A 12,932-nucleotide genomic window follows, 5' to 3' on the forward strand; every position below is an offset into this window, starting at 1 on the left:
CATAGCTTAATATCCTATCTAATCTAAGTTCTGCTGTGTGGCTGCTTACCTCTGCTCAGCTCCCATGTTTCTGACCTTCTCCATGTTCCCAGGCTAATTCTCTGCACTTGACTCTAGCCCAGAATCCTTTCTGCCTACCACATGTCCTGCCTTCTATTCCACCCTTTCCTATAGGCCATAGTTTTTTTTTTAATTGACAAGTGATGCAACCATACAGCACAAAGATTTTCTCTATACATTTCTTATAGGTATATGTACCTATAAGAATTTCTAGATCAAATGATAGGTTTGTGTTACCTTTGGTGATACGCCAAACATTTTTCCAACATGGAAAATTTTTATTTTATTTTGCTCATGTATGAAAATCTAGATTATCTTTCAAGTATCAACTCAGATGTTTCTGGATTAATAGATATTTTTCAATGTCTTATCTAGTTTTTGATTATGTTCAGGTATTTTTCTTGTTTCATGTTGGTTGGTTTGGATGGTTTTGTTTTGTTTGTTTGTTTGTTTGTTGAGATGTGCTATGAGTCTTGCTACCTGCTATATAGCTCAGGCTGGCCTCAGGCTTCATATTCTCCTCCTGCTTCTGCCTCTTGACCGTTAGAGCCCCAGACCGTTTATTACTGTTTTCCATCTATAACATCTAAAAATGGAACATTACTTGAGCAGTGGTCTCCCAAATGCAAGCTGTTTTTAAGGTAAAAGAATATTCATTGAAAAGCAAAAGTAATGTGTTTGTTTTTTCATGTGCTTTATAATTATGTAGTATATTAAAGTAGCTGAAAAGTATGAGGCATATAAATGAAACTCCTTTCTTGTGGGGAAGTGGGGAATGAACCTGATCTACACCCACAGCCCCTTTAAATTTTATTCTGAAACAGATCTTGACACATTTCCCAGACTGTTCACCACCTTGGAAATCACCAGCCTCTTGAGTAGCTGGGGTTACATATGCCACCACGCTCAGTGAGAGCTTCAGTTCTTGATCCTGCTTTTTTTGTTTTGTCTTGTTTTTCGAGACAGGGTTTCTCTGTGTAGCCCTGGCTGTCCTGGAACTCACTCTGTAGACCAGGCTGGCCTCGAACTCAGAAATCTGCCTGTCTCTGCCTCCCAAGTGCTGGGATTTTGATTCTGCTTTTATTGTTGCTGCTTGAGACAGGGTCTCACAATGTATGTAGCCCACACTGACCTGGAGCTCATTAAATAGAGCAAATTATCCTGTAATTGAAGATCCTCCTGCTTCAGCCCCCCCACCCCACCCCAATGCTGAATTTCTAGGCATGAGCCACAAATTTCAGCCTGCATTAAAATTCTGTATCTTAAAGTAAATCTGGTAGGAAAGTTCTTAAGATTGCATTGCCCAGAAACTGAGGGTTCCTTGTTAACTGAGGGTTTCCTGATTGGCTCAGGTGTCAGCCTTTCCTCTTGGTCTACTTCTGCTGATTACCAGAGTAAAACTTGGGGCAAGTCCCTTCTCCACCCATTTCACTTCTCAAATTGATACATTAGCACCTGAACTCACGTGAGTTTTCACTACTGAGCAACGATGGGAAAGAGAATGTGCAACGGTCCATTTGTCAATGTGCCACCATGCCTATTACTTTAACAGCTGTCAGTCATTGCTCTTTGTGCTTCTGACAGCAAACCTGCAGAGCTATTAGCAAATCTCTATTACTAAACATTTGAACCGAGAAGAGTACCTATGACATCACCCAGCAGCCGCTGCAGTAAGACACTATGTTCTTCCTGCTGACCTTGTTACAGGATAACATTGTAAAACTTTGACCTTTTTAAATCTCTATTTATTTTGATCCTGGATGCTACATAGAAGCTTGGACTTTATGTTGCTGGGCATCTTAATGTTTCCAGTTTGACAAGATTGATTCAGTCTGCTGCATGTGAGGGATGTGAATCTGAATCGTTGTTGAAGTCAGGGTCTGAAGGGAAGTAGACCCGGAGAGAGACTTAAAAGGCTATAGGGAAATGTCCCTTAATTTGATCACATGCTACATTTGAAGATTTACTCATTTTTAACCACATTTGCCTACTACTTCGTGTGTTTAGTAAACAACAGGAAATCAGTAATAATAAATTTTCTTTGTGAGGAGATGGGAAAGGGGGACCTTGTATGCTTTTGGTGCTAATGAAACAGCACTGCCATTATGGGAACACTATGGCGGGTCATCCATCGTTGTAAACAGAACTGCCAAATGAGGGAGATGTCTTATTTATGGGTAAATATCCAAAAGAAGTGAAATCATCATGCTGGAGACATCTGCACTCCTCTTTATTATGGCTGTTCAATGTAGCCAAGGTTTGGAATCAATTTAAATGTCCATCAATAGATGACTAAATCTTAAAAAAAAATACTGTATATATACACAGCAGAATGTAGTCAACCTGAGAGAGGATGAAAATCTTGTCATTTTTGACAACATGCATAGATTTTGGGGCACTGTATGTACCAAGTGAAATAAACCACTCAGCAAGACAAACACCAAACAGCTCGCTCATACGTAGAATAGTCCAGCACACAAAAACAGGGAGGCAAATGGTGGTTGGCAAGGCCTGGAGAATAGAGAATAATTGGGGAGATATCCAGTTTCGCTTAGACAGGAACAATAAGTTCAAGAGATTTGTTCTACAACATTATAACTAATGACTGTATGTTTCAAGTGTCTTCACCATGTGTCTTAGTTACTTCCTATTGCTGATATCAAACACCATGACCAAGGCAACTTATAAAAGAAAGCATTTAATTTGGTGTATGGTTCAGAGGATTAGACGATGATGTCAGAACAAAAGAACACCCAAGAGCTCACATCCTGATCTGCAACCATAAGGCAGAGAGTGAATACTGGGAATCACAAGAAACCTAAAAGCCTCAGTAAAAATCCTTTCCAACATGGCCACACCTCCCGATCCTTCCCAAATAGTTCTACCCACTGGGAATTGAGTGTTAAAATATATGAGTCTGTAGGGCTCAAGCTACCATACCATGCACACAAAATATAAGTGAGAATGCACTCTGGTTAACTTTTCTTCAATTTAACAAAAGGTAGAGCCATCTGGGAAGAAACTTCACTTGAGAAGATTCCTCCATCAGATTGGCCTGTAGGCAAATCTGTGAGGACATTTTCTTAATGATTGATGTAAGAGGACCTAGCTTGCTGTGGGTGGTGCCATACCTGGGAATGTGGTTTGGGGTTTATAAGAAAGAAAACTGAGCAAGCCACAGAAGCAAGCCAGTAGGTAGCACTCCTCCATGCTCTCTTGCTTCAATTTCTGCTTCCAGGTTCCTGCCTTGAGTTCCTGCCCTGACTTGTTTTCATGATGGGCTATAAGCCGAAACATCTTTCCTTCCTGTGTTAGTCAGGGTTCTCTAAAAGAACATAATTGATGGAATGAAACATATATATTTCAATGAAAAGAAATTATGTGATTACCTAGCTTACAGGCTGTGGTCCAGCTAGTTCAACTGTGGTGATCTCCTGATGGAAAGGCCAAGAATACAGTAGTTGTTCAATACATGGATGTCTTTGGTATGTAGCTGGTCTTTGGTATATGTTGAAGTTCTGAAGAATTGGGTTCTAATACCAGTGAGAAAAATACCTCAGCAGCAGGATAGATGAACTTGCCATTGGGAATGAGGGAAAGCAGGCAAAAAAAAATAAAAGCTTTCTACTTGCATGTTATTTTATGTTGGCTGGTACCAGAAGGCATGGTTCAAATTTAGAGTGGGTCCCCTGTCTGTAAGTAATTCAGATATATAGTGGGTCTTCCCACCTCAAATGATCCAATCAAGAAAATCCATCACTGGTGTGCTTGGGTTTTAGTTGGTTCCAGATATAGTCAAGTTGACAAGCAAGATGAGCCATCAGACTCCTCAAGTTGTCTTTCGTCATGGTGTTTATCACAGAAGTCTAAAACAAACTAGAAAAGAATGTCCATTGGCTCTCTCAATTTAGCGATTCTATAATGCAGACATTTTCAAACATCCTGTAGTCTTCTATAAAAACATACATAGTCCTTTTAGATTTATTTAGTTAGTTTTATGTACATGCATGTTTTGCATACATGTATGTGCACCGTGTGTATATCTGATGAATCCTCGTGGATGGGTGTGAGCTGGGAATTGAGTCTGCATGCTCTGCAGTAGTGACAAGTACTCTTACTGCTGAGCCATTTCTCCAGTTTGTATTTTTGTTTCAGTTAAAGATAGATAATAAATACAGAATAGATAAAAATAGAAAGATTATCTTTCACTGTCAGGTCTTTTATTTGTGATTTCTGCTCCCCAACACCATTATTCTAAGAAAATAGTTAGCAGGCATTTAGGCTGTGATAGGATTTCTTCTAAAGGATAACATCTATTCTTTTTTTAAAAAATTTTTACTCTTCTTTCATATAGTATATCCCAACCAGTTTTACCTCCCTTATCTCCTCCCAGTCCTTCCTTCCTATCTCCCCTCCCCTCAGGATCCACTTCTCCTCAATTTCCCTTCAGAAAAGAGTATGCATCCCAGGGACATCAACCAAACATGGCATAACCAGTTACAGTAAGACTAGGCAAACACCCTCACATCAAGGCTGGATGAGACAACCCAGTAGGAGGGAAAGAATCCCAAGAACAGGCAAAAGAGTCAGAGACACACCTCCACTGTTAGGAGACTTGTCAGGTCTGGCATGGCCTTGGTAGGGATAGAATGACATGGTTCCTGCCCCCGGGACAGGGCCAGCAGGAGTGGGCTTTCACCAGTGTCAAAGGCTGCTGTGGGTATAAAGCTTGTTTGTATAATAATGCACATATTTTATATTCCTCAGTCATAGAAAGTCCTCTCTGTTAACATTAATGACTCCATGATAATCAGAGACAGCCTGAGTCCAGGAGGTAAAGGTGTGGCTAATGTCACAAAATAGTAAGTGCTGAAATTATAAGGCTCTGAAAATCCCTAGAGAGAAAGTCTGTGTTTGCTTGTTGATCTATGGTCACTTCTCTGTACAGAAGGCTTACAAGTAAGGCTGACCTGTCTAAGCCACATGTCTAAGCCATGTAAAAGAACTCTAAAAAAAAATACAGGTTCACAGGAAGCTCAAGAAGAAGGAAGACCAAAGTGTGGATGCTTCATTCCTTCTTAGAAGGCAGATCAAAATATGGGAGCAAATACAGAGACAAAGTTTGGAGCAGAGACTGAAGGAAAGACCATCCAGAGACTCCCCCACCTGGGGATCCATCCCATATACAATCACCAAACCCAGACACTCTTGCAGATGCCAAGAAGTGCTTGCTGACAGAATCCTGATATAGCTGTCTTTTGAGAGGCTCTGCCAGAGCCTGACAAATACAGAGGCAGATGCTCACAGCCAACCATTGGACTGAGCTCAGGAATCCCAATGGAGGAGCTAGAGAAAGGACTGAAAGAGCTGAAGGGGTTTGCAACCCCATACAAAGAACAACAATATCAACTAGCCAGACCCTTCAGAGCTCCCAGGAACTAAACCACCAACCAAAGAGTACACATGGCTCCAGCTGCATATGTAGCAGAGGATGGCCTTGTCGGACATCAATAAGTGGAGAGGTCGTTGGTCCAATGAAGGCTCAATAGATGCCCCAGTGTAGGGGAATGCCAGAGCTGGGAGGTGGGAGTAGGTAGGTGGATGGGGGAGCACCCTCATAGAAGCAGGGTGGGGGATGGGATATGGGGGTTTCCAGAGGTGAAGCCAGGAAAGGGGATAACATTTGAAATGTAAGTAAACAAATAAAATATCCAATCAAAAAGAAAAAAAATATGGGTTCAAAAACATAATTTCTCAAAAACTAAGGATGCAGCATGAATTTTACGAGGGGCTTCATGAAGGTAAAGGAACAAAAGCAGCTGTGCTGTGAGCCAACTGTCAGGAGACACCAAGGAAGGAGATGAAGAGACTTAGGAGTGGTGATTGCAGGAGATCCCACCCAGCTGAGTTTTTTAGTTTATGCTTACAAAGGTAGGCAGATTCCTGAGTTCAAGGTCAGCCTCAAACACAGCAAGGTTAGGCCCAGGTGTGGTAGAAATGGTAATTTCAGGATGGGGTCCCACCCAGCACAGAGGCAGGCAGATTTATGAATTCTTTTGCAATGTTTAAAAAAAGTGTGTTGGCTGTCTCCTAAGAATTAAGGATCTGGGGTCACTGGATGCTAATTCATAGGATAATTAAAAGGAAGCTCCTCTCTCATGAGTGTCCCTGTGTCACTGCTTGCCTGTGACTTTAGGCATACTGAGATTCTATGGACTTGGTCAGTTTTAATATGATCCAGTTCTATAACCGAGCAGAGCCAGCACTTGCTGGCCATTTGTGTGAAGTGGAAATTATAAGGCTCTGAAAATCCCTAGAGAGAAAGTCTGTGTTTGCTTGTTGATCTATGGTCACTTCTCTGTACAGAAGGCTTACAAGTAAGGCTGACCTGTCTTAACTTCAAACTTGTATCTGAAAATAAAATGTATAGAAAACACCATGAGTTGGTCATGGTGCACACACCTGTCCTCCCAGTCCCTAGGGAGGCTGAGGAAGAAGTATCAAAAGTTCAGCATCAATCTAGGTGCTCACTTAGTGAGACCCTGTTCAAAATGCAAGAATGCAACAAACGGATGGGTAATGTTACCGTTTGGAACTGTTCATGTTTCATGTACTCCACCCATGTAATCATCGCCACCCCACATCATAAACAAACATGACGTACAGAGAATTAAGGGAGCAAAGCATGGCTTACTTACATAGCTATTCTCCGGGGAATAATGGACTCATTTTGAAATTTGGACTCAAATTTGCCTGGGATTGTGGATGACTAAGGGTAGGAGAGAAACTTGCTTTCTACTGTGAAGTTAAATGTATCCAAGAGGAAGAAGACAGTGGCTTAGAAGAATGTGCTGGCTCTAAATTTGTAGACTAAAGATGGAGATCTAGGGAAGAGCATAGGTCACCCATGGCTCCTAGATCTTAGGCTCAAGTGATTTAGACATATTCTTCCTGGGATGGGGAAAGTAGGAGAAGGGCAGATTTGGGTGTGTGTGTCAGGATCTGATTTAGGCATATTAAACTGAGAGTCTCTGGGAAATGTCAAGTAGGGAATCTGATAGACTTACCTGGAGTCTGGAGTTGTGGGGAAGTCAGGTAGAAAAGTGCATGTTGGGGTCAGCTCCCCACAAAGCAATGATGTTCAGAGCTCTAGAGTCAACTCTCATAGTCACAGGTACATGGCATGATACTCTTGCCTGTCAACCGGATTGGACAGAACAAACCCCTGGGTGTGTCTGTGACACAGTCTTCTGAGAGGATTAGATCTTGAGGGTTTTCACCTAATCCATGGATTCACCTTCAGATGGATCTAAAGTTTGAGTCGACTATGGGAAGCCAGGGCTGGATGGGAGAAGCAGGGGACTGGAGGTTTGCCTGTGAAGGGCGTGTCTTACCCAGGCTCTTGTCTCTGACTTTGCCACACACCGCCACAGCCATGAGGTACTGGGTCACTCCACCCAGTAACACAAATCACGTGACCAAGGACTGACCGTGCTGAAGCGAGGAACCAAGTAAAACCTTAAGTAGCTTTTCTCTCAGGTATTTTGGTCACGGAAGGCTAACCCCACGTGCTGTGGCACTCTTCATCTGGGATAAACTTGCTCAGATGGAGTTCGTCTGTGTGAAGGCTGACTTGGAGAGGCTCTCTCTCCCTTTGCTCTCAAAGATGGACAGTAAAAAGGCATGTTTGCTGGGCCTGGAGAGATTGTGACAAAGGGCTTCTCGCTGTGCAGATCAGCATTTCAGCCATCATCCCATTCACTACAGCTGAAACCAGTCAGAATCATTTAAAAGATGGAGTCCCAGCATCATTTAAGAAATATTAGCAGCTAATGCTAAGTTCTTAGAGGTGTCGGGAATGTTTGAGTTAATGTGAGTGGCTTGCCACAAAGGTTTTAGTGGCTGTCTCCTTTCATTCTGATGCTTGCTGACTTTCCTGTAATAAACTCCCAATAAGGGGATGTAAACCTGTCTCTTATTTTTACGTGGCACACCCATTTTTGATTTGACAGATAATCTTATAATACTTTTGATATATTACCATTTGCATTCTGAGGTTGGTCTTTGTGGCCTTTTCAATTAAGTTCACACTTAATTGAAAACTGTTTCTTACTCTTGCATCAAACTCTTCTAGGCTCACTGCTAGTGCTTTGTTTTGTTTTGTTTCTGGTCTGATTTAGTAGTCATTTATCTATTTTTGCTTGCACATACAAGGAGAAGTTAATATGGGGCATAAAGAAATGATGTGGTTTTTGTTGTTGTTGTTGTTTTGTTTTGTTTTGTTTTCTTCTTGACAATAATTTTTAACCAAAACCATGACTGGACTCTTTATTTACCTGGAATGATTCTTGCTCACTACAGATAAACTCTTCAGATCTCCAGCTGGCTATGTGATGAATTCAAGAATCGCGCCCAGTGGTACAACGGCCATTGGAGAGCTGTGTTTTGAGCACGTTCACTCCATACCTGGAAAAATGGTGTCCCAGTCCATAGGCTGGGGAGACTCTCCTGTGGACCTCTGTGAAGGGAGCAACCATGCCTTCCAGGACACTGACCAACCTGCTTGCCAATTGGATGTGAGGCTCCTAAGACACAAAGCTTCCTGGATCAACCCGCTGTGTGTGCAGCAGCCACTTCAAGAATTATGCCCCCAAAGACCAACCGTGCAGAGCAGTGAGAACCACGTGGTGCTGGACACTCCCTCTCCCTTGCGCCTTTCGATATTGTCCTACAGGGACTCCCTGACTGAGATGCCACTGTCTGAGAATACTGCTGATGTCATCTGCAGCAACTCTGCTCATTGCTCCGGGGGAAAGGAGGGTGACTTCTTCTTGGCTACAGAAGAGCAAGAGGTTCATCCTCAGCAGGAATCTCTGCTCAAAAACCCCAAGATTGTGGCCACTTCCCTATCCCCTAAGGAGGGCAGTGCCCTTTCTGAGTCTCCTCATTTGACAGCTTCTACAGATGACGGTAACCCTAATGACTTCCTCTATTCTCCATCTCTGTGTTTGTCTGGGCTGGCTTGAAAATTTGCCTATTGTCTTTGCCATGAGAAACAAAGTTCATGGCCTTCTACCTTGACCAGAAAGCAATGCGTGAGCTCATTTAATAGTAGCACTATCCCAGACTCTGTGAGAGTCACAATAGGTAGATCAGCTATCATCTTCTTTCACTGAGAAGAGGAAGGTCATCATTTTAGCTTAGCATGGTTAATAATTAGTTCCAGGAGCCATCTTTGGGATCATTATTAGTTTGTCTGCAGGTAGAAACATTAGGAGCATCCAACCTACTGTAGATGGGAATGGTATTACAGATTCAAAAGGAACTTGCTGTATAGTAGTGCTCAGGCGGGTGGACATGCCTCCTCTCTTCTAATTCGAGCACAGACAGCTGAGGAAATAGCAAATTTGAAAGCAGTCACCACAATACTCCCCAAAGGCCAAAGCCTCTTGGTGTGAAAACAAGGGTGCCCCTTGATGTGAAGTAATGCATATATTCTTAAAACAGCAAAGCTGTCCACTCAGAGTAACGGGCAAGAGTCAGGTAGCTGTCTTTATTTTCTTTTAAAGGATTCTTATGTTATATTCATGCTATGAGTTTCGAGCCCTGCTTCAAGTAGTTTGGAAAATATTTTGTAGTTTTCAGGATGAAGAGCAGCTTGCAGATACAGAGGTTGCTGATGGAGAGGTGAGGTTGCTGCTAGATTGGCACCTGGGAGCAGCCTTTCTCCACGTAAACAAACCATCGTGATAACAAGCTATAATAAGCCACCGATCGGTAATGACCTCTGAGCCCGAACCCACTTGTCATAGCCTTGTGCAACAAGTAGTTCTTTAGCTTAGTGTTTTTTGCCTCTTTGTCTTTCTCCTAGAAAAGCAATGGTGCAAAATGAGCCCCCAAGCCAAGTCAAGGACTGTGGCCCCTTTTGTCTGAAGGCAGCGTTTCCCCACAATCCTTCTTGATACCTTTAAAAGCTGTCCAGTGTTTTTTTGAGGTGTTCTTCTGTTTGCTTTTGAGCCAGGCTCTCACTCTGTGTAGCAGACTGGTCTTAGACTGCCAGAAAGACTGGTCTTAGACAGAAGGAAGTCCTCACTTCACGTCCTGAGTGACAAGATCATAGGAGTGAGCCATCATACCTGACAAGACTCTCGAGAGTCATTCTATGGAATTACGAAACAAAAGTCCAGAGTTACAGGTTCTCTCTTCCTTTATGTAGAGCAGCATAAGGGGGGAGGCAAATATTGGTCACTAAGGCACGGGATTTCCTATGACATATCTCTAATGGCAGCTGTGGGACCTTCTTGTGTGGATGGAAGCATTTCCTGAGACCGTAGGAACAATCTCCTGGGTTCTACTGCTTGAACAGAATCTACATGTTTACAAAATACCTTCTCTCTCTCTCTCTCTCTCTCTCTCTCTCTCTCTCTCTCTCTCTCTCTCTCTCTCTCTCTCCTTATGGAATAACAGGTAATAATCCCAACTCAAGGCAGGAGAGATTTCGTGACCAAGCCCTAACAGGTCTGGGCACCCTCTCTTGCTTTTTCCTCTGCACTCAGGTCTTTACGTGTAACTTAGGGGACAAAATTCTGCCAGCTTCCTGTTTTTGTTGAAGAAGACAAACCAGCAATTTAGTTTCATCACCCCTTCTAGTTACAGTGGCAGGATGCTTGGCAGAGATGGTGAACGATTCCCACATCCAAGCCTCTGAAATATTTACCTCAGTGAAGAGGTCTCTCTAGTCTTCCATTTCTGACCGACTTTGTTCAACAGGAAGTATTGGGGTGACACTTCCTGCATTTGTCTGGCATCTGAGAACCCACAGTTCCCCAGACATTGGCAGCATCTCTTAATTTATCAGGTTAGGACAGCATAGCTCTTTTGACTGTCCGGAAATCTCACTTCCGTCCCAGGCTGCAGTTAGCAGTTATGTGATAGGAACAACTTGCTTTAGTGTTGCCTGTTGCCAGTAAGGAGTGGGTGAGGGTGTAAGATTGAATGACACAGCACAGTGGTCCGAGCTTGACTGAAGCCCTGTTTGCTGTCAGATGACATTGTGTGTGCAACAGGAAGTTTGGGGCAGGTTGCCACCAGCTAAGGAAGTGCTGGGGAAGTGATCCTGTAGTCATTTTTGTAAAGAATTGTTTGTTTATTTATTTCATGTATATGAGTACACTGTAGCTCTCGTCAGATGCACCAGAAGAGGGCATCAGATCCCATGACAGATGGTTGTGAGCTACCACATGGTTGCTGGGAACTGAACTCAGGATCTCTGGAAGAGCAGTCAGTGCTCTTAACCACTGAGCCATCTCTCCAGAGTTTATTTAGGGCACGGGGAAGGGAGTTGGGGGTGAGGGCCAGGGTAGTAGAGACAGAGAAAGGCAGAGAGAGAGAGGGAGAGAGAGAGAGAAGAGAGGCTGGCCATGAACAATGAACATGGAGAGATGGGTGGGGAATGGGGAGAATAGGGACAGAGAGGGAAGAGAAGGGAGTAAGAAGAACAAGAACAAGAGGAGAGAAGAGAGGAGGAGGAGGCAAGCCACCCTTTTTATAGTGAGTTAGGTAGCCTGGCTATTGCCAGGTGACTGTGGGGCGGGGAAACCCAACAATTTTCCCCATATTTGTTCTTTGTGTGTGTGTTTTTCTTTTGTTTTATGGGAGTTCACCTGTGCGCATGTGTATGTGGAGGCCAGAAGTCAAAGTCATGTGTCTTCCTCTGCACGTCTCTCCGTTCTCCACCCCTCCCCCTAACCCCCCCGCCATGCCTCCACACACACACTTTTGGAGACAGAGGCTCTCACTGAATCTGCAGCTCACTAATTTTCTAACCCAGCAGGCTACGAAGCCCCAGGGTTCCTCCTGTCTCCACCGCTACAGTACTGGGTTAACCAGTGCCTGATGCAATAGGAGCTTGAACTCAGGTCCTCAGTGTTGCCTAGCAAGCACTTTATTAACGGAGCCATCTCCTTTCTCCATGTTTAATGGCTCGCTGTGTTGGCAGGTGATGCTCGGAGCAGCAGCAGAAGCCATGCTTGGAATTTCTTCCCACTAGAGATGTTCATGCTGCCCGCTGACGTAGAAAAGGTGAGCGCCTCTTGGCCACTGAGGGCCTGAGTCTGTCAGTAGTGGTGCGCGATGTGACCATGGAAACCACCCTGACGCAGTACAGCCTAAGAGGTTCTTTTCAATATTTGATGGAGGCCGCCAGGAGCGCTAAACTGAAGTCTTCAGACACGGTGTGCTCAGTTGTGCATGACTAAGGAGCTAAGTCAGGTTCTGGGCTCTATCCACCGACGGTGTTCTATCATAAGACATGCAACTTGATGGTTGGGATGGGGCTCAGTAATGGAGCACTTACTGTGCATATATGATGTTGTGTTTAATCTCCAGTCCTGAGAAATAAATTAATTCAGTTTGGTATATCTGTGTCTCTGGATGTATTTTTCATCATCTAGTTAGATCAAGTTATTTTTATCCTTATTTGTAGTCACTTAAGTGGCTTTTCTTCAATTTTGAAATCTTATCCATACTCCGAAGAAAAGTTGATTATGTTCCTATTTGAATTGACCTTTTTGCCCCCCTGCAGGAAAATCTCCATTTTTATGCTGCAGACATGATTATCTCAGTAATAGAGAATATGAAATGCAACCTCCCGAATCAACAGCAGCCAGAGAGATGGGGCACAGAAGACGCCAACAGGTTACGTGGGACTGGAGCGGAAGTGACCTTTTATACCCATACAAAGCAGGAGCCAGGCTCCTCGGCTTCTTCACACACTGGCTGTGAAGGTAAGTTGGGCAGATGCTTGAATGCTGAGTGCTGTGATCTCAGCTCAAGCTGTGTCCTCTGTCCGTTCCTGAAAGAGGGACGTTTTC

General features: G+C 43.5%; 1 protein-coding gene across 1 annotated transcript in view; it reads left to right on the forward strand.

The window, feature by feature from the left end:
• Positions 1-12,932, forward strand: part of Rubcnl (rubicon like autophagy enhancer) — a 36,227-nt gene that overhangs the window by 7,389 nt on the left and 15,906 nt on the right. The window contains exons 2-4 of the mRNA XM_021182250.2: positions 8,422-9,030; positions 12,059-12,141; positions 12,644-12,845. Of these exons, the coding sequence (XP_021037909.1) occupies positions 8,454-9,030; positions 12,059-12,141; positions 12,644-12,845 (862 nt within the window). The 5' untranslated portion in view covers positions 8,422-8,453. The remainder of the gene's footprint in view (positions 1-8,421; positions 9,031-12,058; positions 12,142-12,643; positions 12,846-12,932) is intronic.

This window comes from Mus caroli, unplaced genomic scaffold (assembly GCF_978045245.1).
Source record: "Mus caroli unplaced genomic scaffold, Mus_caroli_1 scaffold_12, whole genome shotgun sequence".
Classification (NCBI taxonomy): Eukaryota; Metazoa; Chordata; class Mammalia; order Rodentia; family Muridae; genus Mus; species Mus caroli.